The 24444-nt window shown below is 49.1% G+C and overlaps 3 protein-coding genes across 5 annotated transcripts in view; 2 read left to right on the top strand and 1 right to left on the bottom strand.

The window, feature by feature from the left end:
* LOC136617429 (zinc finger protein 300-like) overlaps window positions 1-24444 on the top strand; it is a 1148901-nt gene that overhangs the window by 918764 nt on the left and 205693 nt on the right. The gene's annotated exons all lie outside the window — the stretch shown is intronic.
* Window positions 1-24444, bottom strand: part of LOC136617486 (zinc finger protein 84-like) — a 522213-nt gene that overhangs the window by 57018 nt on the left and 440751 nt on the right. The gene's annotated exons all lie outside the window — the stretch shown is intronic.
* LOC136617912 (zinc finger protein 300-like) lies at window positions 209-22085 on the top strand. Its single transcript, XM_066594291.1, has 6 exons — window positions 209-225; window positions 2970-3047; window positions 3119-3226; window positions 7170-7222; window positions 7637-7727; window positions 21057-22085. The coding sequence occupies exons 5-6, from the start codon at window positions 7676-7678 to the stop codon at window positions 22061-22063; spliced, it is 1059 nt and encodes a 352-aa protein (XP_066450388.1). The 5' UTR covers window positions 209-225; window positions 2970-3047; window positions 3119-3226; window positions 7170-7222; window positions 7637-7675; the 3' UTR covers window positions 22064-22085.

Genomic DNA, 24444 nt, shown 5'->3' on the forward strand with positions numbered 1-24444 from the left:
AGCTCCTCCCCGCCTGACTGATACTAGCTCCGCCTCCTAGTCACATGACAGTGATGTCACCACAGGTCCTTCAGCTACTGCAGTGAATCTTTGAGTGTTTTTCTCTGTTATCAGCCGGTATCAGAGGATATATATATATATACAGCAGTACGGTAAGCTGACATCAGGGGTTGTTCTCTCTGTTATCAGCCAGTATCAGGGGATATATATATATACAGCAGTACGGTAAGCTGACATCAGGGGTTGCGCTCTCTGTTATCAGCCGGTATCAGAGGATATATAAATACAGCAGTACAGTAAGCTGACATGGGGGTTGCGCTCTCTGTTATCAGCCGCTATCAAAGGATATATATATACAGCAGTACAGTAAGCTGACATAGGGGTTACGCTCTCTGTTATCAGCCGCTATCAAAGGATATATATATACAGCAGGACAGTAAGCTGACATGGGGGGGTGCACCCTCTGTTATCAGCCGGTACCACAGGATATATATATACAGCAGTACAAGGGTTGCGCTCTCTGTCATCAGCCGGTATCAAAGGATATATACATATATTTATATAGCAGTACAGTAAGCTGACATGGGGGTTGCGCTCTCTGTTATCAGCCGGTATCAGAGGATATATATATATATATATATATATATATACAGCAGTACAGGGGTTGCGCTCTGTTATCAGCAGGTATCAGAGGATATATATATATACAGCAGTACAGGGGTTGCGCTCTCTGTTATCAGCCGGTATCAGAGGATATATATATATATATATATATATATATATATATATATATATATATATACAGCAGTACAGGGGTTGCGCTCTCTGTTATCAGCCGGTATCAGAGGATATGTATACAGCAGTACAGGGGTTGTGCTCTCTGTTATCAGCCGGTACCAGAGGATGTATATATACAGCAGTACAGGGGTTGTGCTCTCTGTTATCAGCCGGTATCAGAGGATATATATATATACAGCAGTACAGGGGTTGTGCTCTCTGTTATCAGCCGGTATCAGAGGATATATATATACAGCAGTACAGGGGTTACGCTCTCTGTTATCAGCCGGTATCAGAGGATATATATACAGCAGTACAGTAAGCTGACATGGGGGTTGCGCTCTCTGTTATCAGCCGGTATCAGAGGATATATATATACAGCAGTACAGTAAGCTGACATGGGGGTTGTGCTCTCTGTTATCAGCCGGTATCAGAGGATATATATATATATATATACAGCAGTACAGGGGTTGCGCTCTCTGTTATCAGCCGGTATCAGAGGATATGTATACAGCAGTACAGGGGTTGTGCTCTCTGTTATCAGCCGGTACCAGAGGATGTATATATACAGCAGTACAGGGGTTGCGCTCTCTGTTATCAGCCGGTATCAGAGGATATATATATACAGCAGTACAGGGGTTGTGCTCTCTGTTATCAGCCGGTATCAGAGGATATATATATATATACAGCAGTACAGGGGTTGCGCTCTCTGTTATCAGCCGGTATCAGAGGATATATATATACAGCAGTACAGGGGTTGCGCTCTCTGTTATCAGCCGGTACCAGAGGATATATATACAGCAGTACAGGGGGTGCGCTCTCTGTTATCAGCCGGTATCAGAGGATGTATATATACAGCAGTAGAGGGGTTGCACTCTCTGTTATCAGCCGGTATCAGAGGATATATATATATATATATATATATATATATATATATATATATATATATATATATATACAGCAGTACTGGGGTTGCGCTCTCTGTTATCAGCCGGTATCAGAGGATATATATATACACAGCAGTACAGGGGTTGCGCTCTCTGTTATCAGCCGGTATCAGAGGATATATATATACACAGCAGTACAGCGGTTGCGCTCTCTGTTATCAGCCGGTATCAGAGGATATATATACAGCAGTACAGGGGTTGCGCTCTCTGTTATCAGCCGGTATCAGAGGATATATATATACAGCAGTACAGGGGTTGCGCTCTCTGTTATCAGCCGGTATCAGAGGATATATATATATATATATACAGCAGTACAGGGGTTGCGCTCTCTGTTATCAGCCGGTATCAGAGGATATATATATACAGCAGTACAGGGGTTGCGCTCTCTGTTATCAGCCGGTATCAGAGGATATATATATACAGCAGTACAGGGGTTGTTCTCTCTGTTATCAGCCGGTATCAGAGGATATATATATACACAGCAGTACAGCGGTTGCGCTCTCTGTTATCAGCCGGTATCAGAGGATATATATACAGCAGTACAGGGGTTGCGCTCTCTGTTATCAGCCGGTATCAGAGGATATATATATATATATATACAGCAGTACAGGGGTTGCGCTCTCTGTTATCAGCCGGTATCAGAGGATATATATATACAGCAGTACAGGGGTTGCGCTCTCTGTTATCAGCAGGTATCAGAGGATATATATATACAGCAGTACAGGGGTTGTTCTCTCTGTTATCAGCCGGTATCAGAGGATATATATATACAGCAGTACAGGGGTTGCGCTCTCTGTTATCAGCCGGTATCAGAGGATATATATATACAGCAGTACAGGGGTTGCGCTCTCTGTTATCAGCCGGTATCAGAGGATATATATATACAGCAGTACAGGGGTTACGCTCTCTGTTATCAGCCGGTATCAGAGGATATATATATACAGCAGTACAGGGGTTGCGCTCTCTGTTATCAGCCGGTATCAGAGGATATATATACAGCAGTACAGGGGTTGCTCTCTCTGTTATCAGCCGGTATCAGAGGATATATATATATATATATATATACACACACACACATCTGGGTTGCGCTCTCTGTTATCAGCCGGTATCAGAGGATATATATATACAGCAGTACAGGGGTTGCGCTCTCTGTTATCAGCCGGTATCAGAGGATATATATATACAGCAGTACAGGGGTTGCGCTCTCTGTTATCAGCCGGTACCCTGTGACCTCTCTCTCCTCAGGCCCCGATGGACGGCACGGAGATGAGCGGAAGGATATTAGCCGTCACCTGGGAGATCATCTACCTGCTGACCGGAGAGGTGAACTTCCCTCCATTCCTCCCATCTGTCTTGTATTTGGGCCATCCCTGAGCGTCTCCCTCCATCCACAGGAGTACACAGCAGTGAAGAAGACAGCGACTCCCATCATCCATCCTCACTCCCTGATCCAGAAGCTTCTAGAACTCACCAACAAGATGACGGAGCTGCTGACAGGAGAGGTGACTGCGGGGAATGTGGGGGGACATTCTAGCGGGGGGCTCTGGCTGATGACTGGATATTGTGTTGTCAGGTTCCTGTAAGGTGTCAGGATGTGGCCGTCTATTTCTCCATGGAGGAGTGGGAGTATGTAGAGGGCCGGCGGGATGTGTACGGGGCCGCCATGCTGGAGGCGGGGTCACCAGGTAAGAGGAGTGGGAGGATGCAGAGGGCCGGCGGGATGTGTACGCGGCCGCCATGCTGGAGGCGGGGCCACCAGGTAAGAGGGGTGGGAGTATGTAGAGGACCGGCGGGATGTGTACGGAGCCGCCATGCTGGAGGCGGGGTCACCAGGTAAGAGGAGTGGGAGGATGTAGAGGGCCGGCGGGATGTGTACGGGGCCGCCATGCTGGAGGCGGGGTCACCAGGTAAGAGGAGTGGGAGGATGTAGAGGGATGTGTACGGGGCCGCCATGCTGGAGGCGGGGCCACCAGGTAAGAGGAGTGGGAGTATGTAGAGGGATGTGTACGGGGCCGCCATGCTGGAGGCGGGGTCACCAGGTAAGAGGAGTGGGAGTATGTAGAGGGCCGGCGGGATGTGTACGCGGCCGCCATGCTGGAGGCGGGGCCACCAGGTAAGAGGAGTGGGAGTATGTAGAGGGCCGGCGGGATGTGTACGGGGCCGCCATGCTGGAGGCGGGGCCACCAGGTAAGAGGAGTGGGAGTATGTAGAGGGCCGGCGGGATGTGTACGGGGCCGCCATGCTGGAGGCGGGGCCACCAGGTAAGAGGAGTGGGAGGATGTAGAGGGCCGGCGGGATGTGTACGGGGCCGCCATGCTGGAGGCGGGGTCACCAGGTAAGGGGAGTGGGAGTATGTAGAGGGCCGGCGGGATGTGTACGGGGCCGCCATGCTGGAGGCGGGGCCACCAGGTAAGAGGAGTGGGAGTATGTAGAGGGCCGGCGGGATGTGTACGGGGCCGCCATGCTGGAGGCGGGGTCACCAGGTAAGAGGAGTGGGAGGATGTAGAGGGATGTGTACGGGGCCGCCATGCTGGAGGCGGGGTCACCAGGTAAGAGGGGTGGGAGTATGTAGAGGGCCGGCGGGATGTGTACGGGGCCGCCATGCTGGAGGCGGGGTCACCAGGTAAGAGGAGTGGGGGATGTAGAGGGATGTGTACGGGGCCGCCATGCTGGAGGCGGGGCCACCAGGTAAGAGGAGTGGGAGGATGTAGAGGGATGTGTACGGGGCTGCCATGCTGGAGGCGGGGTCACCAGGTAAGAGGAGTGGGAGTATGTAGAGGGCCGGCGGGATGTGTACGGGGCTGCCATGCTGGAGGCGGGGCCACCAGGTAAGAGGGGTGGGAGGATGTAGAGGGATGTGTACGGGGCCGCCATGCTGGAGGCGGGGTCACCAGGTAAGAGGAGTGGGAGTATGTAGAGGGCCGGCGGGATGTGTACGCGGCCGCCATGCTGGAGGCGGGGTCAGCAGGTAAGAGGAGTGGGAGTATGTAGAGGGCCGGCGGGATGTGTACGCGGCCGCCATGCTGGAGGCGGGGTCAGCAGGTAAGAGGAGTGGGAGTATGTAGAGGGCCGGCGGGATGTGTACGGGGCCGCCATGCTGGAGGCGGGGCCACCAGGTAAGAGGAGTGGGAGTATGTAGAGGGATGTGTACACGGCCGCCATGCTGGAGGCGGGGTCACCAGGTAAGAGGAGTGGGAGTATGTAGAGGGCCGGCGGGATGTGTACGGGGCCGCCATGCTGGAGGCGGGGTCACCAGGTAAGAGGAGTGGGAGGATGTAGAGGGCCGGCGGGATGTGTACGGGGCCGCCATGCTGGAGGCGGGGTCACCAGGTAAGAGGAGTGGGAGGATGTAGAGGGATGTGTACGGGGCCGCCATGCTGGAGGCGGGGCCACCAGGTAAGAGGGGTGGGAGTATGTAGAGGGCCGGCGGGATGTGTACGGGGCCGCCATGCTGGAGGCGGGGTCACCAGGTAAGAGGGGTGGGAGGATGTAGAGGGATGTGTACGGGGCCGCCATGCTGGAGGCGGGGTCACCAGGTAAGAGGAGTGGGAGGATGTAGAGGGCCGGCGGGATGTGTACGGGGCCGCCATGCTGGAGGCGGGGCCACCAGGTAAGAGGAGTGGGAGGATGTAGAGGGCCGGCGGGATGTGTACGGGGCCGCCATGCTGGAGGCGGGGTCACCAGGTAAGGGGAGTGGGAGTATGTAGAGGGCCGGCGGGATGTGTACGGGGCCGCCATGCTGGAGGCGGGGCCACCAGGTAAGAGGAGTGGGAGTATGTAGAGGGCCGGCGGGATGTGTACGGGGCCGCCATGCTGGAGGCGGGGTCACCAGGTAAGAGGAGTGGGAGGATGTAGAGGGATGTGTACGGGGCCGCCATGCTGGAGGCGGGGTCACCAGGTAAGAGGGGTGGGAGTATGTAGAGGGCCGGCGGGATGTGTACGGGGCCGCCATGCTGGAGGCGGGGTCACCAGGTAAGAGGAGTGGGGGATGTAGAGGGATGTGTACGGGGCCGCCATGCTGGAGGCGGGGCCACCAGGTAAGAGGAGTGGGAGGATGTAGAGGGATGTGTACGGGGCTGCCATGCTGGAGGCGGGGTCACCAGGTAAGAGGAGTGGGAGTATGTAGAGGGCCGGCGGGATGTGTACGGGGCTGCCATGCTGGAGGCGGGGCCACCAGGTAAGAGGGGTGGGAGGATGTAGAGGGATGTGTACGGGGCCGCCATGCTGGAGGCGGGGTCACCAGGTAAGAGGAGTGGGAGTATGTAGAGGGCCGGCGGGATGTGTACGCGGCCGCCATGCTGGAGGCGGGGTCAGCAGGTAAGAGGAGTGGGAGTATGTAGAGGGCCGGCGGGATGTGTACGCGGCCGCCATGCTGGAGGCGGGGTCAGCAGGTAAGAGGAGTGGGAGTATGTAGAGGGCCGGCGGGATGTGTACGGGGCCGCCATGCTGGAGGCGGGGCCACCAGGTAAGAGGAGTGGGAGTATGTAGAGGGATGTGTACACGGCCGCCATGCTGGAGGCGGGGTCACCAGGTAAGAGGAGTGGGAGTATGTAGAGGGCCGGCGGGATGTGTACGGGGCCGCCATGCTGGAGGCGGGGTCACCAGGTAAGAGGAGTGGGAGGATGTAGAGGGCCGGCGGGATGTGTACGGGGCCGCCATGCTGGAGGCGGGGTCACCAGGTAAGAGGAGTGGGAGGATGTAGAGGGATGTGTACGGGGCCGCCATGCTGGAGGCGGGGCCACCAGGTAAGAGGGGTGGGAGTATGTAGAGGGCCGGCGGGATGTGTACGGGGCCGCCATGCTGGAGGCGGGGTCACCAGGTAAGAGGGGTGGGAGGATGTAGAGGGATGTGTACGGGGCCGCCATGCTGGAGGCGGGGTCACCAGGTAAGAGGAGTGGGAGGATGTAGAGGGCCGGCGGGATGTGTACGGGGCCGCCATGCTGGAGGCGGGGTCACCAGGTAAGAGGAGTGGGAGGATGTAGAGGGCCGGCGGGATGTGTACGGGGCCGCCATGCTGGAGGCGGGGTCACCAGGTAAGAGGAGTGGGAGGATGTAGAGGGATGTGTACGGGGCCGCCATGCTGGAGGCGGGGCCACCAGGTAAGAGGAGTGGGAGTATGTAGAGGGATGTGTACGGGGCCGCCATGCTGGAGGCGGGGTCACCAGGTAAGAGGAGTGGGAGGATGTAGAGGGATGTGTACGGGGCCGCCATGCTGGAGGCGGGGTCACCAGGTAAGAGGAGTGGGAGGATGTAGAGGGATGTGTTCGCGGCCGCCATGCTGGAGGCGGGGTCACCAGGTAAGAGGAGTGGGAGTATGTAGAGGGCTGTGTTTGCGGCCACCATGCTGCAGGTGGGTTCACCAGGTAAGAGGCGGCTGGTATGAGGTCGCCTACATTCTCCCATCATTGGATGTATAATCTATTCCATCACTGTTTGTCTCCACAGATGGAGGCGGGAGGAGAAACTATCCAGAGGAAGATGTCCCGGGGAACTGGCAGGTAGAAAGTGCTGTGCCCTGTACTACATCTATTTAGAGAGCTGAGCTCTCTGGTCCTGCTCTATATAGGGGGTGGAGCTTTCTCGTCCTGCTCTATATAAGGGGTAGAGCTCTGGTCCTGCTCTATATAGGGGGTGGAGCTCTCTGGTCCTGCTCTATATGGGGGGTGGAGCTCCCTGGTCCTGCTCTATATGGGGGGTGGAGCTCTCTGGTCCTGCTCTATATAGGGGGTGGAGCTCTCGGGTCCTGCTCTATATGGGGGGTGGAGCTCCCTAGTCCTGCTCTATATAGGGGGTGGAGCTCTCTCTATATAGGGGGTGGAGCTCTTTCCTCCTGCAGACATAGATTTCGGCGGTCGGTTAGATTTCCCGCCGCTCCGCCATATTGTACTGAATTCTTCCATATGACACATCAGGGTGAAGATGATATTAAAGTGGAGGTAGAAGAAGAGAGGATGAGGGGCGATCACCCGTGGAAGAGTGAAGTGGAGGAGGACGTTCCTGCAGGTAGGTGATGATGAGCTGGGGGGTCCTTAAGGTTTGGTTGCTCCTTAGCGCTCTAGTAGCCCTTCAGGAACTGTATAAACGTCGTCACTGAGATCCAGTTCGGCGCCATCATTTTCCTCTAGTTTTTCATATAGTTTTCATTACTTTTACTTCTTGTCATTCTTTTCCTCCCAGAACTAGTAGTGTCTCCAGTGATGGCTGTGTGTGCAAGGACTGAAAAACTGCAACTGTGGGGGCGTGGCCTGATTGCAGGGTGGGGCTGGACGGGGGGCGTGGTCTGACTACAGGGACCTGAATCCAGGGCGTGGCCTGACTGCAGTTGCGGTTCCTTTCTGCTGTGCGGGGCCTTGGTGTGGGCGTGGGCTGACTGGGGTGGGTCCTGACTGCAGGGGCGGGGCCTGAAGTACACCAGGATGGACTCCCTCGAGGTCCTGCAGAGTGCTAGCAGCAGCAAAATAATCTCACCTCCAGCTACTTGCACCACGGGGGGCAGCTGGCATCTTCCCGCCTCGCAGCCCCCAGCATAGTGTTAGCGGATGTAGGGCAGAGATCAGCTGGCAGCTCCCTTACTGTGATGCCCCCTGCTGCCAGGTGGCAAAGGAGATTAACCCTTGCAGGGCCCCCGGTAGAGGATCACAGAACTCCGCTTCCTCCAGTCCTGTAAAACAAAACCCAGAAGGGAAGAGAACCCTCAGCGCACAGGAAAGCGGAGCGACCCCACTAACAGCAGGCTGAGCCCCACAAGGCGGCTTCTGGGGGGCTGTGGAAGTGATGATTACAGTATGATCCGTCCATCTTTACTGACCCCCAGGGTGGAGACATCAGACTGAATCCACGATGGAAGAGTCCCCACAGCGATGGGCCGCCGCTCTCGGATCTGAAGCTCTGATGCCAACATGGAGGCCGCAGCAGCCAAACAATGTCACATTTAGAGGGATTCCGGAAAAAGCCCAAAATTCGGATTTCATCGATTACGTACAAAACCTAATACAGACGCTTCTTCCCCCAGCCAATCACGAGATCCGCTGCCGAACGGCGCACATAGATGGCGCAACCCAACATCCGTTAGCCCGAGACGTCACATTGGAGGCCCTGACCCCCGGGACCTACAAGAATTTGACCTGCCATCAGAGGAAGAGCTTTCCCCCGTCACGACCGCTTCGGCACCATGAGATTACCTGCTGAGAAATGATTGGTCTTTAAGGACGGGGAAAAGTGATAAGATGGAGGAAGGCCAATCCATCCTCAAGCCATGGGGTCCGCACTAACACTGCATCCCCTCCCCCAAGCCTGGAGTATTCCAGAGGTCTCCTTACCTCCCGCTTGTCTTATGTACATAGTAACATAGTATGTTAGGCTGAATGAAGACAATCTCCATCCAGTTCAGCCCGTTTATCCTCCTGTGTTGTTGATCCAGAGGAAGGCAAAAAAAGCCACAGAGCCAATGGGTTCGAATGGAGGAAAAAAATTCATTCCGGACTCCCTAATGGCAGCCAGAGTAATCCCTGGATCACCAACCCGCTGGTCACCTACTGTCTATATCCTGTAATATCACAGAGAGACATCTAGTCCCTCTTACACTCCTCTATGGATCCTGCCATCACCACGTCCTCAGGCAGAGAGTTCCACAGTCTCACTGCTCTTACAGTAAAGAACCCCCTTCTGTCTTGGTGATGAAACCTGCTTTCTTCTAGACGTAGCGGATGTCCTCTTGTTACCGTCGCAGTCCTGGGTGTAAACAGATCATGGCAGAGATCCTTGTATCGTCCCCTCATGTATTTATACAGAGTTATTTGGTCGCCCCTTAGCCGTCTTTATTCCGGGGTGAATAATCCCAGTTTTGGTGCCTCTCTGAGTATTCCAGTCCCGTCATTCCATGTATTAGTTTAGTTGCCCTTCTTTGAACCCCTCCAGCACTGTAACATCTTTCCTGAGCCCCGGTGACCAGAACTGTACGCAGTATTCCACGTGAGGCCTGACAAGTGCCTTATATAGGGGGAGGATAATGTTCTCGCCCCTCGCCCCTATACCTCTTTTACTGCACCCCAAGACTTTATTAGCTTTTGCAGCAGCTGACTGGCATTGGTTACTGCAGTTTAGTCTACAGTCCACTAGTACCCCCAGGTCTTTTCCCTAGCAGTACCCCATTTAGTGTATATTGGTGACACCCGTTTCTCCTGCCCATGTGCAGAACCTTACATTTATCCACATTGACCTTCATTCACCATCTCCCCCCCCCCCCCCCCCAAGCCCCCGACTTATCTCGGTCCGTTTGTAGCCGCACATTGTCCTCCGTTGTATTGGTTATCTTGTATAATTTTGTATTATCTGCAGATACTGATATTTTGCTGTGCAGCCCCTCTATCAGGTCGTTGATAAATATATTGAACAGAGTGGGGCCTAATACTGAACCCTGTGGCCCCCACTAGTGACGGTGGTCCAATCAGAGTACGAACCATTTATTACCACCCTCTGCTTTCTATCTCTTAGCCAGTTCTTTCCCCACTTACACACGTTTTCGCCCAGTCCGAGCTCTTTCATTTTATATATCAGCCTATTATGTGGCACGGTGTCAAACGCTTTAGAGAAGTCCAGATATACAAGATCAATAGACTCTCCCTGGTCCAGCCTAGAGCTTACTTCATTGTAGAAGCTGATCAAATTGGTCTGACATGATCAATCCTTCATGAACCCGTGCTGGTGAGGAGTTATTCCCTTATTCTCCTTGAGGTATTCCAGGATGGCGTCTCTCAGAAACCCCTTGAATATTTTTCCAGTTACTGAAGTGAGACTTACCGGCCTGTAGTTACCAGGCTTTCTTTTGGATCCCTTTTTGTATATTGGAACCACGTTGGCAATGCGCCAATCCAGTGGTACAACCCTGGTCTCGATGGCGTCCATAAATATAAGATATAGCAGTCTAGCTATCACATCACTTAGTTCCCTTGGTACCCTTGGGTGGGTGTATTCCTTCTGGGCCTGGCGATTTATCGATTTTAATCTTCTTTAAGCGGTTCCGCACCTCCTCCTGTGTTAGGTATGAGATATTTTGTGAGGGGTTCGTTTTATTCCCCTGTATCTCATGAAATATTTTTTTTTCGTTTGTGAATACACTTGAAAAAAAACTATTTAATAGATTTGCCTTTCCTTCATCGTCTTCAATGATTTCTCCTGCATTATTTCTTAAAGGGCCAGTGCTCTCAGTGCAAATCCTTTTGCTGTTAATATAATTAAAAAACAGTTTTGGGTTGTTTTTGCTCTCTTTGGTGATCAGTCTTTCTGCCTCCTCCTTAGCAATTTTAATCTTTTCTTCACATATAGTTTTTTCCCCTGTACGATTTTAGCACTTCTTTGCTGCCTTCTTGCTTTAGTAGTTTGAACGCTTTCTTTTTTTGTTTATTGCCCCTCTTACCGTCTTGTCGAGCCACATTGGTTTCCTTTTACTTGAAGTTCTTTTATTTTTGAAGGGTATGAACTGCTCACATGAGGCGATTAGGATCCTTTTAAACTTCTCCCATTTGTCCTCTGTACTGATATTTTTGATGATGTTGTCCCAATTAATGTTACCGATAGTAAGGTATATATTTCCATCAGTTTACTTTATTCTGGAAGCACATTTGAAAAACTTTTATGTTTTTTAACCATTTAGGAGACGTACAAATTTAACATTACATTTCAGCATTTTGAAGAACATTTTGTTTTCCTACACCAAGCCAAGTTTACAAAGGCTTATAGGTGTTAGAATAATAGATACCCCCACAAATGACCCTATTTTAAAAACTACACCCCTTAATGTATTCACTGAGGGGTGTCAGGAGTATTTTGACCTCGCAGTTTTTTTCCAGGAATTAATTCAATTTAGAGGAGAAAAAGTAAAATTTCATATTTTTGCAAATATGTCATTTTAAAGACACATTTTTTTTCTATAGTTTACATGAAAATGAGGATTTTCACCCTAAAATGGATTTCCATGTTTGTCCTGTGTTCAAAAATATACCTATTGTGGCCCTAATGTTATGTCTGGATGCACAACGGGGCCCAAAAGGAAAGGAGTAGTCGGTGGCTTTCAGAACAGAAATTTTTAGGCCCCATAGCACACATGTAGAGTTCTTGAGCGCCCAAAACCATAGAAAACCCCCACAAATGACCCCATTTGGAAAACTAGACCCCTTAACGAATTTATCTAGGGGTGTACTGTGTATTTTGACCCCACAGTTTTTGAATGAATTCAAGCCAGGCAAAAGGAAAAAATTGTGATTTTTTTTTAAATTTTTTTGGCAATTCTGTCATTTTAAAAACAGCTTTTTTGTACAGCACACACATGAATGAAGACTTGCACCCCAAAATGGATCCCCCTGTTTGTGCTGTTTTCAGAAATATACCCATTGTGGCCCTAATCTTATGTCCGCATGCACAACGGGGCCCAAAATGAAAGGAGTAATCGGTGGCTTTTAGAACATAAATTTTGCTTGAAGGCCTTTTATGCCCCATTGCCCACTTGTAGAGTTCTTGAGCGGCCAAAACCATAGAGAACCCCCACAAATGACCCCATTTTGAAAACTAGACCCCTTAACAAATTCATCTGAGGTGTACTGCGTATTTTGACCCCACAGTATTTGACTGAATGTTATCAAAGCAGAAGGAAAAAATTATGATTTTCAATTTTTTTTGAGAATTTTTTTAAATGTAAAAACAGTTTTTTTGTACAGTGTACATAGGAATGAAGACGTTCACCCCAAAATGGATCCCCCCATTTGTCCCGAGTTCAGAAACATACCCATTGTGGCCCTAATCTACTTACAGGGCCCATGGCAAGGCTTATAATGGAGGGAGCACCCGTTGGATTGCAGGGCACAACTGAATAAATTCCAGGCCCCATTGCTCATTTGTACGGAATAAAAATTGACTCCCTAAATATAACCCCCCCCCCCCCCTCCCCTTTTCGGCGTTCCCCAAATCTTAGATAAAAGTAATAATGTGAACTGTGTGGTATTTCCGAAGACAGGGGTAATTACGGAGGCTGGTTGGATGGGTACATGGGGCAATAAAACCGGGTATCCCCCCTCCTCTCATGCTTTTTGGGGGTCATTTTTTGACCTCAGTAGCGGGTATGGGGTGTAAAAAGTGGCGCTCTGTGAGTCTTCACAATCTTGCGGCGGTCTCACACAGAAGGCGCTCAACAAGCTGCTCCTGGAACTGCATGAAGGCGAGTGTTTCCGGGGCTTCTTGTAAATTACGTATTACAGGTAGCGGTCTGAATAACGCCGGGCTCACGCAGCCGTAGGTGGAATCCGCTTGCAAAGGTCTGCTGCAGATCCCAGCTGTGAGCCGGCCGTGACCCTGCGCACGGCCGCGTATTGTACTGCGCATAACTGCCTACTCACACAGGCGGTCATGCGCAGTACAAATTTTTTTTGTTTGTTTGTATTTCCCGCACCGTCGCTTAGCGATGACGCGGGTACCCGCAGCCCGTATACAACGTAGTTGCGTATGGGCAGCGGGTATATCTGCGACCATGGGGCACAACAATAGAACCTGCTGCAAGTGGATTACGTAATTCCAACCCACTAATGTGAGCGGAATTGTGTAATCCAATGCGATTGGTCTGCGTATTAGCGCGGATCAGACGCATGCGGAATCCGTAATTCCTATCTGGTCATGTGAGACCGACCTATGTTAGATCGCTCCTTTTTTTTTTGTGACCGGGGACCGCTCAACGAGGTCACTGCTCCAGGCTCTTGGCGACCGTTGGTCCCTGGGAGCAAGGAGATTTTAAGTTTCCTGGGCTCCCCGACTCCTGCGCATGTGTCCGGCATTTTGTCGACGGTCGCATGTGCAGAATCCGGGTAAGTTCACGGAGGAGGATCACGTCGGGGGTTCAAATACTCAGGCCTCTGGTAAAAAGTTTCATCTCATCTCACCGATCGCATCAGTGAGGGGAGATGAAACTTCAATTTTTTTTTTACTTTTACGTGACGGCCATTATCCATTGGATAACGGCGAACACGTGACCAGGAACCACTCACCGCGGCCCCCCGTGAAATCTCTGGGCTCTTGGCTCAGTTTTGTAGCCAGGAGCAGGGAGAATTTCAATTATCCTGGCAATCCACAGCTTTTGCGCATGCGTCCACCATTTTGGCAACGGGCGGGTGCGCAGAAGCTGGGGTAAGGTCCGTGGATAAATCCGGGGCCTTATGTACGTACTTTCATCCTCCCTCACGGATATGATCTGTGGGGGGAGATGAAACATACACGCTTTTTAAACCTTTTTTTTAACTTTTTTTTTACTTTTTACACTTTTTTTTACTTTACATGATCACTGTTATCCATTGGGTAACAGTGATCATGTCCCCGGTATAATCTCTCTGCTCCTGGCTACACATGTCAATCATCAAGCGCGCGTGCGCAGAGGGGGACTTCGGGTCCCATAACACCGGGGACATCGGCGGACCGGAGGGGAGTATTTTCACATCCCCTCAAGGATCGGATCCATGAAGGGAGGTGAAACTTGTACTTTTTTTTAACTTTTGTAAACTTTTTCGTGATTGCCGCTATCCATTAGATAAGGGCGATCACGGGGCTGGGGCCGCGATTTTGAATTTGCCCCATGGCTCCCGGGCTTCTGTGCAGGCGGGTCTGGGAAGACCCCGGAGAAGACGGGTAAGTAATTTCAGCTGCCCTGATGGATCCGATCCATCAGGGCAGCTGAATCTTTAACTTTTTTTGTACTTTTTGTAACTTTTATGCGATCGGCGCTATCCATTGGATAGCGCCGATCGCAATGCCGGGGAGGGGGGGTCCCCGAAGCCCGGGATGACAGCTCAATGCTGTCGGCTACCTGGAGCTGTCACGTCCATAGCCCACGGGGCTTTATTCTCTGTAGGACGCATGTTTTTACATCCTCAGAGAATAAAGCCCACTTGGGCAGGATGTAAAAAGGCAATGGACTGGTCGTTAAGGGTTTAATAGTAAGATTTCAGTTTCTTCTCTTGCTTTTGGTGGTCTAAAGAAAACCCCTATCAGAATTTTGTTACTTTTTTCCTCCCTGTATTTCTACCCACAGAGATTCCACCTGTTCTTATCCTACCCCTATGTCCTCTCGTAGCCTCGGCATTAAGTACGATTTAACGTACAGACATACCCCTCCCCCTTTCTGGTTCCCACTGTCTCTTCTGATGAGATTGTAACCCTGTAAATTCACCGCCCAATCGCACTTTTCATCCAGCCAGGTTTCCGTAATTCCGACTACATCATAACTTTCATCAGTCATTCTCGCTTCAAGCTCACCCACTTTACCGATCAGACTTCTTGCATTCGTGGTCATACAATTTATACAGTTTTTTTTTTTTTGTTCTTTAATTTCATTTTGTTACTAATGGTACTATTGGCTGATCTGTCAGTTCTAACTGTACTAACCCCTTATGTTCTAACCTGGAGGGGGGGGGGGGGTTGGGGTTGAAACACGCTGAACTAAATGGACATTGTCTCCCTTCATACTATGTTACTTATCAGTCCTTGTCAGCAGCAGTCTTCCTCCTCAGCAGCCAATGACATCAACCGCAGGCTCAGCATCAGGACCTCTCACTGCGACGATCTCAGTCCCTAGCTTCCTGCCGCTCCAGGACCCGCTCCTCCTTTTCTCCCCACTAGATGGATCCTCGAGGGGCTCCCTCGGCTCCTCGGTCTCCTTGCGGCGGATCTGATGTCACGACGATGTTTCTCTGCACCTGGCTCGCATCTGACGTCACTTCTGGTTTCTATATATAGGAGGATGATCACACTTTCACGTCCAACTTTTCCCCAAAGTTTAGTAGCATAATGCAGTATTATTGTATCTTGTCACCACCAGGAAGTACTGGTGGAGACGAGACTGCCAGGCTGGTTACACCCCCTGTAGCGGATTGGCTGCTCAGGTGCAGGTCCTGGAAGGATACTAAGCTTTCAGAGGCAGCGTGCAGAGGAGGACAGCGGCAAAGCTATGAGTGGTGGCGGGGAGGAGATTGGCAAACAGTCGGAGCGCCGGCCGCACAAGAAGATCTAGAGGATGCAGAGGTAGGGGAGGACAGCGGTAAGCCTGCAACCGCTGGCGGCGCTGGTGGTAGCGCCGTTAGGACTTGCTGAGGCATCGGTGGCTGGAGAAGCACAGCCATCTCTAATCCCCCAACAGCAGCGGCAAGCCTCAGAGTGGCTGCAGTGGCAGGGAAGACAGTGGGAGTTCAGGAAGCACAGCCGGAGCAGTTAGGCAGCTAAGGTACAGCTTCAGTGCAAGGGGACTGCTGCCGCGCGGAGGTGCCAGCTACAGGGAACATGCTTCGGGGAAACTCCTAGCAGCAGCGTATGTATGGATTGTTGCCTGAGCTGGAGGGTTAGGGTTAGGGCTTGGTGTTCATGTTAGGCTTGCATTATTCGCTGTAAATGCTTCCATGTTACCCCTGTACCCGTGTAACATGCAAGTATTTACAGCTAAAAATGTAAGCCTAACAAGGACACCAACCCCTAATCCTCCAGGCCAGGCAACCATCTATACAGGCGCTGCTGCGAGGACCTTACAGAAGTCACCCATTCACGAGCTATGGGCATGACGGGGCGTTCCTCCATCAAGGCCCTGTCAAACCCTGAGCTGCCGGCGGTGACAAGGTACAATAATACCACATTATACTGCTTACTGGCTGTTCACCTTATTTCTGGTTCACACTGTTGTGGATTTCCCTTTTGGCATGTCTGGTTTGGTCACCCTGCTACATGAGTACTTTGCGTCCTTTCCCAACATGCCTTGGGTATGTCCTGATGGTAATGGTAATTCTGAGCTACTCAAAGCCTCTCCCCAAATACAAACCTGTCAATTAGAATGTCCTCCCTAAACACCAATGGCTTGAATAGCCCCTTACAAGATCATCAGTTTGGAAAGTCTCCTTGACAGATCATACAGACAGATGCACTTTTCCTTCCATAATCCCCCAAGATAACAATTCCCAAACCTTTTTATGGCGAATGCGAGCTTAAAAACAGCGAGGGCTTTAATAGCCGTCAAAGATTTGGTGACTATCCCACTAACTGAATGCGTGAGCGACGCCGGGGGCAGGTACCTTACCTTAATATGTAGGATCAATACCACTCCTCAGCTTGGATCTCCCTAATGTCTCTTAAATACATTGTTTTTAATTTCCTGAGCTTTATTTGAAAACAATCTAAGAAGAAGACCACCGGATTTTGTGGGGATTTCAGCCCGATCCTTGATAAATCTTTAGACACATCCAACAAAACTCTCGGTAACCCGACAACCCAACTCCCCAACTAAAGAGGATGTATCTGACACATTCAGATGTCTCAGTGTCCTCAAGAGAATATTCCTTTAATTCTAACAGACACAAGACATTCTCTAGGATGGATCTTGGACATTTCAATTAGCTAAAAAAGTAGAAATAGGCGATTATATCGGGGTCAGACTGCGCACCATACATTTAACTCTATGACTCCCACCTTTCACGCCTCCTGCCAGCTCTCCCAACACTTAGAGAGACACTATAGACCCATATAAAAGAATATTCTGCTAATAGCCCCTCAGATACCTCCATCCTAACAGTCTGGAATGCCCATAAGGCCTACATCAGAGTATCCTGATACATCAGACTTCCCAAGACAAAAGAAAGAACAAGTAAGGACTCTGCTTCAACAGATAAAAGGGCAGAGGCCCAACTGCAAGGAGACCCGTCCAACATACAGGACAGCGTATCCACCCTGAGAACTCCCCTCGTATCTGAATAGGAGTAGAATCTCACCGCTCTGCGAATGACATACTACTCATCCTACAACAAGCCGAGTAAACTCAAAGGGTCAAACAAATCCGACCAGCGTCTAGAATCCCCTCTGTGTGGTCAAAAGATCAAACACACAAAATTACTCCTTCTCAGGAAATCGTAAATATGTTCAGTCCTTATCATAGGGGGTCTACAACCTGAGCCAAGATTCCTCCACTAATCACCCAGCAGAAGAACAGATTAATGAATTAATTCAATCTTCCCAAAATCCCCAGTGATGAACTGGAAGTGCTCCATAGTCCTGTTTCTCCTGCTGAGGCTTACAAAGTTATCAAACTCTGTAATCGGGGCAGAGCGCCAGGCCAGATGGGTTCTTGATTGAAAATTACCAACATTCTTTGCCTATTCTCTGACCCTTCCTGGTGGGGACCTTTAATGAAGCGGCCCAGATTGGAGATCTCCCCCCAGAATGTTACAAGCCACTGCAGTCACAATCCCTAAACAAGGAGAAACTCCAGATTGTCCAGTGAACGTTACCGACATTTCTCTGCTCAATTGTGATACAAACCTCTTTGCCAAAATCATAGCTATGCCACTAATTAACCTACTTTCATTGAATCAGATGGGGTTTTCCAGGGCTAGAGCGGCCCCAGATGCCACAAGACGCGCAGCAGACTTGATGTCCGTGCTGGAGAGAGACTGAGCGCCTTCTCTGCACTGAACATTGGGTCGGACCCGATGACCCCGGAGGTCCCTTCCTACGCTACCAGTCTAGGATTCTATGATTATGGAGAAGAAGATTGTGGAGAAGAAGTTTGACAGAACTCACTGGGGTTTTGCATTCGCTGCCTTACGTTCATTTGGCTTTGAAGGGAGCATTATGAAAGCTATTCAGGCCTTATACTCGCCCCCTCAGCTGGGATGCTTTCTGGAGCTTTTGAAATAACCAGTGGCACCAGACAGGTATGCCCTCTCTGCCCTCTAATACGTCCCCTGATAATGGAACCTTTGTCAGAGGCTATCCAAACCAACCCTCTAATTCAGGGCATACATGCAGGTCTGAGACAATTCTGTGGAAATGATGCAGTATCACCCGGAGGTAGTTTGTTCTTCTTTATCCCAGTTGGGACCTCGTCTGCATACCTGTGCATCCATTTTTTAGCTTCCACATGTGGGAATGTGTGTTTTCACTTGTGAACTTTGACACTTTGGAATAAAGAAGAACAAACTACCTCCGGGTGATACTGCATCATTTCCACAGAAGAAACCCTCTGCAGTGACTTACAGGCGATCCTGGGACCCCAAGGGTGGAGGTATACCCCATTAGTGCGACTTTTGGGGAAGCCTCCTCCCTTCAGAGTGAGTACTCAGACTTATACATTTAGTTCTCTTATTTGAGCGCACGGCCAGATTGTCTTACACTGTTCACACTACACAAACAGAGAAAACGCTAGCAGCCTCTAGCAGAGGAGCTGGTATATATGAGCAACAGACCTGGGGGATTGGCTGGCTGGAGCATTCCACACCCAGACAGCTCAATTATCCCCACCTGTGAAGCTGAGCTGATGAAAACCCATGTAGTACAACAGATCCCAGCAGGAACCCTAACAGCCATTCTCTTTCATCATCTTTGGGACTTGGGGTAATCCTACTCAAGCAATTAGCTGGCCTGCCATAGAACAGGATCTAATGGGAAGAGTTCCAATATGCACCCATTTACTGGGGTTTCTTATCCACCCGAAAACAATATTCCACATCCCGTAACTATAAGAGCCACGATCTCAGTCTGGTCGCTCTTGTTAGAGTCCATTAAAAAATCCAAGACTCTATGTCAAATCTGGGTTTTGATAGAGATTTTGGAGATGCGCTTCAAATCTATGCTGGCGCAACTGTGGTAATGGACGCTGCTTTGCCTTACTAACCTTAGGCATTGGACCACTACCACCCAACATCAGGAGTCTGATTCGACATGTCTTCCTCCTGATTGCAAGAAGCTGGCGTTCCACCGCCCCTCCATCGTTAGACTCCCTGACAACTACAGTATCCTAATACTGTTTCCTTGAAAGCTTGTTTCACTACAGACAAGGTCGGCCCTTCATTTATGGTGGGACCCATGGGTCCACGAATGTCCTAGAGGAGGGAGCCCTTAACGATCTCAGGATCCTTCCAACGGTAAAATTGGGTATAGTTGGCCAAGATTCTGGCTGGTCCTAGGACACAGGAAATGTCGTCTGGGCCTCAAACCCAGAGCTGTTCTCTCCTAGTGAATATCCCATCTGCACGCCCCTCCCCTTGTTCTTAGTTTTTATATATTTTCTGCTCCATTCTAGATTCCTTTCTATCTATTTGCACAGTTAATTTTAATCCTAATATGTGACCGATTGACTGTATTGCCGTAGACTGAATAGATCAGCCGCGGACTTTATGCAAATGACTTTATTCCGTACTGATGAAAAACTGAATGAAAATCTTTAACAGTTAATAAGTGGGACTGCGCCATTTGTTTGTGGGGGGGGGGGGGGGGTCTTAGTGTTATCGTCATTCATGGTGCAGTGAAGAAACCCTGTGAACTGCATTCTGCTGCCACTATGATTGTGGCAATGACAAATGTCATTTCTTATGTTTGGCTAGTTTTAAAAGAAAACTTTTTTGGAAAAACAGATCTCCCTTCTCGCTGCCACCGTCTGCGACGCTCAACCGCTATAGTTTTTTCATCGATTGCGTGAGGGCTCATATTGTTGTGGAGCAACCTGTAGTTTTTAATAGTAGCACTTTGGAGTAAATACATCTTTTTACTCAAAGACAATTGTGGAATTGCGTACTTTTATTTATTTTTCCATTGGCCCATAAGACAAACAGTGCGGTATTAAATAGTTTGGGTTTTTATGAACAACCAAATAGTGTTTTATTGTTTAGAGTGTTATAGGAGAAGTGGGAAAAAGCTTTTTTGAACTTTCAATATTTTTTTCATCCTTTTTTAAAAAAAAATTTTTGCCCTCATATACACTATATATTACTTTTCAGTCTTGCCTATTAAGGCCTAGCAAGTCTTAATAAACAGCTCTGCATGGTTGCCCAGGGAACCTTCACTACTTTTGTGCTGCTATGTTACCCCATTGTTATTCGGCAATTGTATCCAAGTAGGGCTGATGGTCCGTGGGAAGGGGATTTCCCCTCCGGATGACTGTTTAGATGAGTGGGCAGTTTTTACTGCGGCATTTAAATAGTTAACTGTTAAATTGAGAGCAAACTCCAATAGCAGCAGTGACTGTAAGCTGTGAAAAACAGCCAATAGGCGCCGGGTATGAAGTGTCAACGCTGCTCTATACACACAACTGCATGATGTATATTTATGTTCTGCGGTCAGGAAGTGGTTACACTGTTCTGTAGTTACTGACTCTGATAGGACCGGGAGACATAAAGGAAGGACTTTCACTTCCTGCTGAATCCACTTCTAGTTTTGTTCCTGAAAATCAAAAACTCCATGTATGTTTCCATCCTAATAGAAATGTGATAATTTCTTAACTTTATAAAAAATAAATCCTGAAATCAATTTTTTTTATCCCGTCAGACAATCCCAGTGCGACCTCTGAGGGAAACTTCATGTTATTAGTAAATTATAAAGCAGAAGATGAAGATATGGTGCAGCGCTCTTCAGGAGAAAACCTCATTACCATTAATGTACCTCCAGGACTGCACAGTACAGATCCATCATATAATCCCCCTAATCATGAGGAACCTTCTCCTGACCAATCACAGGTTGTAACCATAATTGCTGATCAGGACGAGGAGAAAAGGTCCCAATATGGTAAAAGTAGAAAACAGTCTACAAAAAGCTCCGGTCTTTTCATCAACAAAAGAATTCGCTCAGGAGAGAAGCCGTATTCATGTCCACAATGTGGGAAATGTTTTACAGATAAATCAAGTCTTGTTGTACATGAGAGAAGTCACACAGGAGAGAAGCCGTATTCATGCTCAGAATGTGAGAAATGTTTTGCACATAAATCAAATCTTGCTGCACACAGGAGAATTCACACAGGAGAGAAATCATTTTCATGTTCAGAATGTGGGAGATTCTTTAGAAGTAAAGGAAGTCTTGTTATACATGAGAGAAGTCACACAGGAGAGAAGCCATTTTCTTGTTTAGAATGTGGGAAATGTTTTACAAATAAATCAGATCTTGTTAAACATGAGAGAATTCACACAGGAGAGAAGCCGTATTCATGTTCACAATGTGGGAAATGTTTTACAGATAAATCAAATCTTGTTCGACATCACATAATTCACACAGGAGAGAAGCCGTATTCATGTTCAGAATGTGGGAAAGGTTTTACAGAAAAATCATATCTTGTTATACATGAGAGAAGTCACACAGGAGAGAGACCATTTACTTGTTTAGAATGTGAAAAATGTTTTACAAATAAATCTAATCTTAATAAACATCAGAGAAGTCACACAGGAGAGAGACCATACACATGCCTAGACTGTGGGAGAGGATTTATTACTAAAGACAAACTTACAGATCATCAGAAAACTCACACAGGGGAGAGGTCGTATTTATGTGCAGAACTTTTGTAAATAAAACAGGTCTTAACATACATTATATAGTATATCCTGACCTTAGTAAAGCATCTGACAAAGTATCTCAGACCATACTTATTGAGAAAATGACCAAATCTGGGATTGACAAGGCAACTGTTAGGTGGATTCACAACTGGCTGAGTGATCGTACTCAAAGAGTGGTCATAAATGGCTGCACATCCAAGTGGAAGAATGTATCAAATGGGACCACAAGGCTCTGTCCTAGACCCAGTGTTGGCCAACATTGTCATAAATGATCTGGAAGAGGAAATTGTGGGAAACTGACCAAATCTGGGATTGACAGGGCAACTGTTAGGTGGATTCACAACTGGCTGAGTGATCGTACTCAAAGAGTGGTCATAAATGGCTGCACATCCAAGTGGAAGAATGTATCAAGTGGGGACCATAAGGCTCTGTCCTGGGCCCAGTGTTGGTCAACATTGTTATAAATGATCTGGAGGAGGGAATTGTGGGAAACTGACCAAATCTGGGATTGACAGGGCAACTGTTAGGTGGATTCACAACTGGCTGAGTGATCGTACTCAAAGAGTGGTCATAAATGGCTGCACATCCAAGTGGAAGAATGTATCAAGTGGGGACCATAAGGCTCTGTCCTGGGCCCAGTGTTGGTCAACATTGTTATAAATGATCTGGAGGAGGGAATTGAGGGAAACTGATCAAAATTGCTGACGACAGAAAGCTAGGAGGGATAGCTAACACTAGGGAAGAGAGGGAGAGGATTCAAAAAGATCTAGAAAAGCTTGAACAGTGGGCAGCAACTAACAGAATGGTATTTAACAAGGAGAAATGCAAAGTCCTACATCTGGGCAAGAAGAATGAAAAAAGCACAGAATGGGAGGAATTGGGCTAAGCAGCAGCACATGTGAAAAAGACTTGGCTATACTAATAGATCATAGACTGAACATGAGCCAACAATGTGATGCAGCAGCCAAAAAGGCAAACACAATTCTGGGATATATTAAGAGAAGCATAGTCTAGATCACGTGAGGTCATTATCCCCTCTACTCTTCCTTTGTCAGACCTCATCTTGAATACTGTGTCCAGTTTTGGGCATCCCACTTTAAAAAAGACATAGACAAACTGGAGCAAGTTCAGAGAAGAGTTACCAAGATGGTGAGCGGTCTGCAAATCATGTCCTATGAGGAACGGGTAAAGGATCTGGGAATGTTTAGCTTTCTACAAATATCTGAAGGGCTGTCACAGTACAGAGGGATCAGCCCTTTTCTCATCTACACAAGGAAATGCTAGAAGCAATGGGATGAAACTGACAGGGAGGAGACACAGATTAGATATTAGACAGTGAGGGGGATCAATGAGTGGAACAGGTTACCACGGGAGGTGGGGAGTTCTCCTTCAATGGAAGTGTTCAAACAAAGGCTGGACAAATACCAGGGGGTGGGACCCGATGACCATGGAGGACCCTTCCAACTGGACCAGCCTAGGATGCTACATTATAGAAAACACAGAATAAAAGCACACTGGAGATAAGCTGTATTCATGCAGGTGCTCTGCAAGTAAATCAGATCTTGCTAGATGTGAGAAAAGTCACAGTACAGAGGCTGGGTTCATGTTCTGCATGTAGAAAATGTTGTTTTTTTAAATCAATCGGTCCCCTTTGTTGAGCCAGCAATGGATCAAGTCCCAGACAATAGCAGCTCTCAGCAGGACTCGGACTTGCATTCCGAAAGGGGCCCAACAACAGTTAAGCGCAAGGGACCCTGATCGGCACATGCAGCTCATTCTCCAGCTGTGAGAGGCTGCAGAGCGCAAGGCAGAACGCGAAGCTGCAGAGTGCAAAGCCGAGACGGAAGCTGCAGAGTGCAAGGCCAAGTGCGAGGCTACGGAGCGAGAGTATGAGGCTGCAGAGTGAGAGCGCAAAGCTGCAGAATGCCAGGCAGAGAAAGAGGCTGCAGCTACAGAATGTCACGCAGAGCGTATGCACCAGCTGCAAGTAGTGGAGTTCCATGCAGGGAATCCAACACCAGAGACACATGAGTCCAGCGGCACGAGGAGCACGCGACCCCGGCAAGAACATTTCCCTGTCTTAGAGAAAGACAAGGACCTGGACATTCTTCTGAGGGGGTTTGAAAAGGTCTGCCACCAGTACCAACCGCCCACCGAGCAATGGGCTAGGAACTTGACCCCAGAGCTCAAGGGCAAGGCCCTGGAGGTGTTTACAAAAATTTCCTAAGAGCAGGATGATAACTATTAGGTCATCAAAGCAGCCCTGATCCAGGAATTCAACCTCAGTCTGGAGGTGTACCACCAGAAGTTCTAGGAGCTGCAGCATGGGCCCAAGGACAGCCTTGTGCACCTGCTGGGTCAACAGTGGACTGCCCTCCAGTAGTGGATCAAGG

The sequence above is a fragment of the Eleutherodactylus coqui genome, chromosome 1 (genome assembly GCF_035609145.1).
Source record: "Eleutherodactylus coqui strain aEleCoq1 chromosome 1, aEleCoq1.hap1, whole genome shotgun sequence".
Taxonomy (NCBI): Eukaryota; Metazoa; Chordata; class Amphibia; order Anura; family Eleutherodactylidae; genus Eleutherodactylus; species Eleutherodactylus coqui.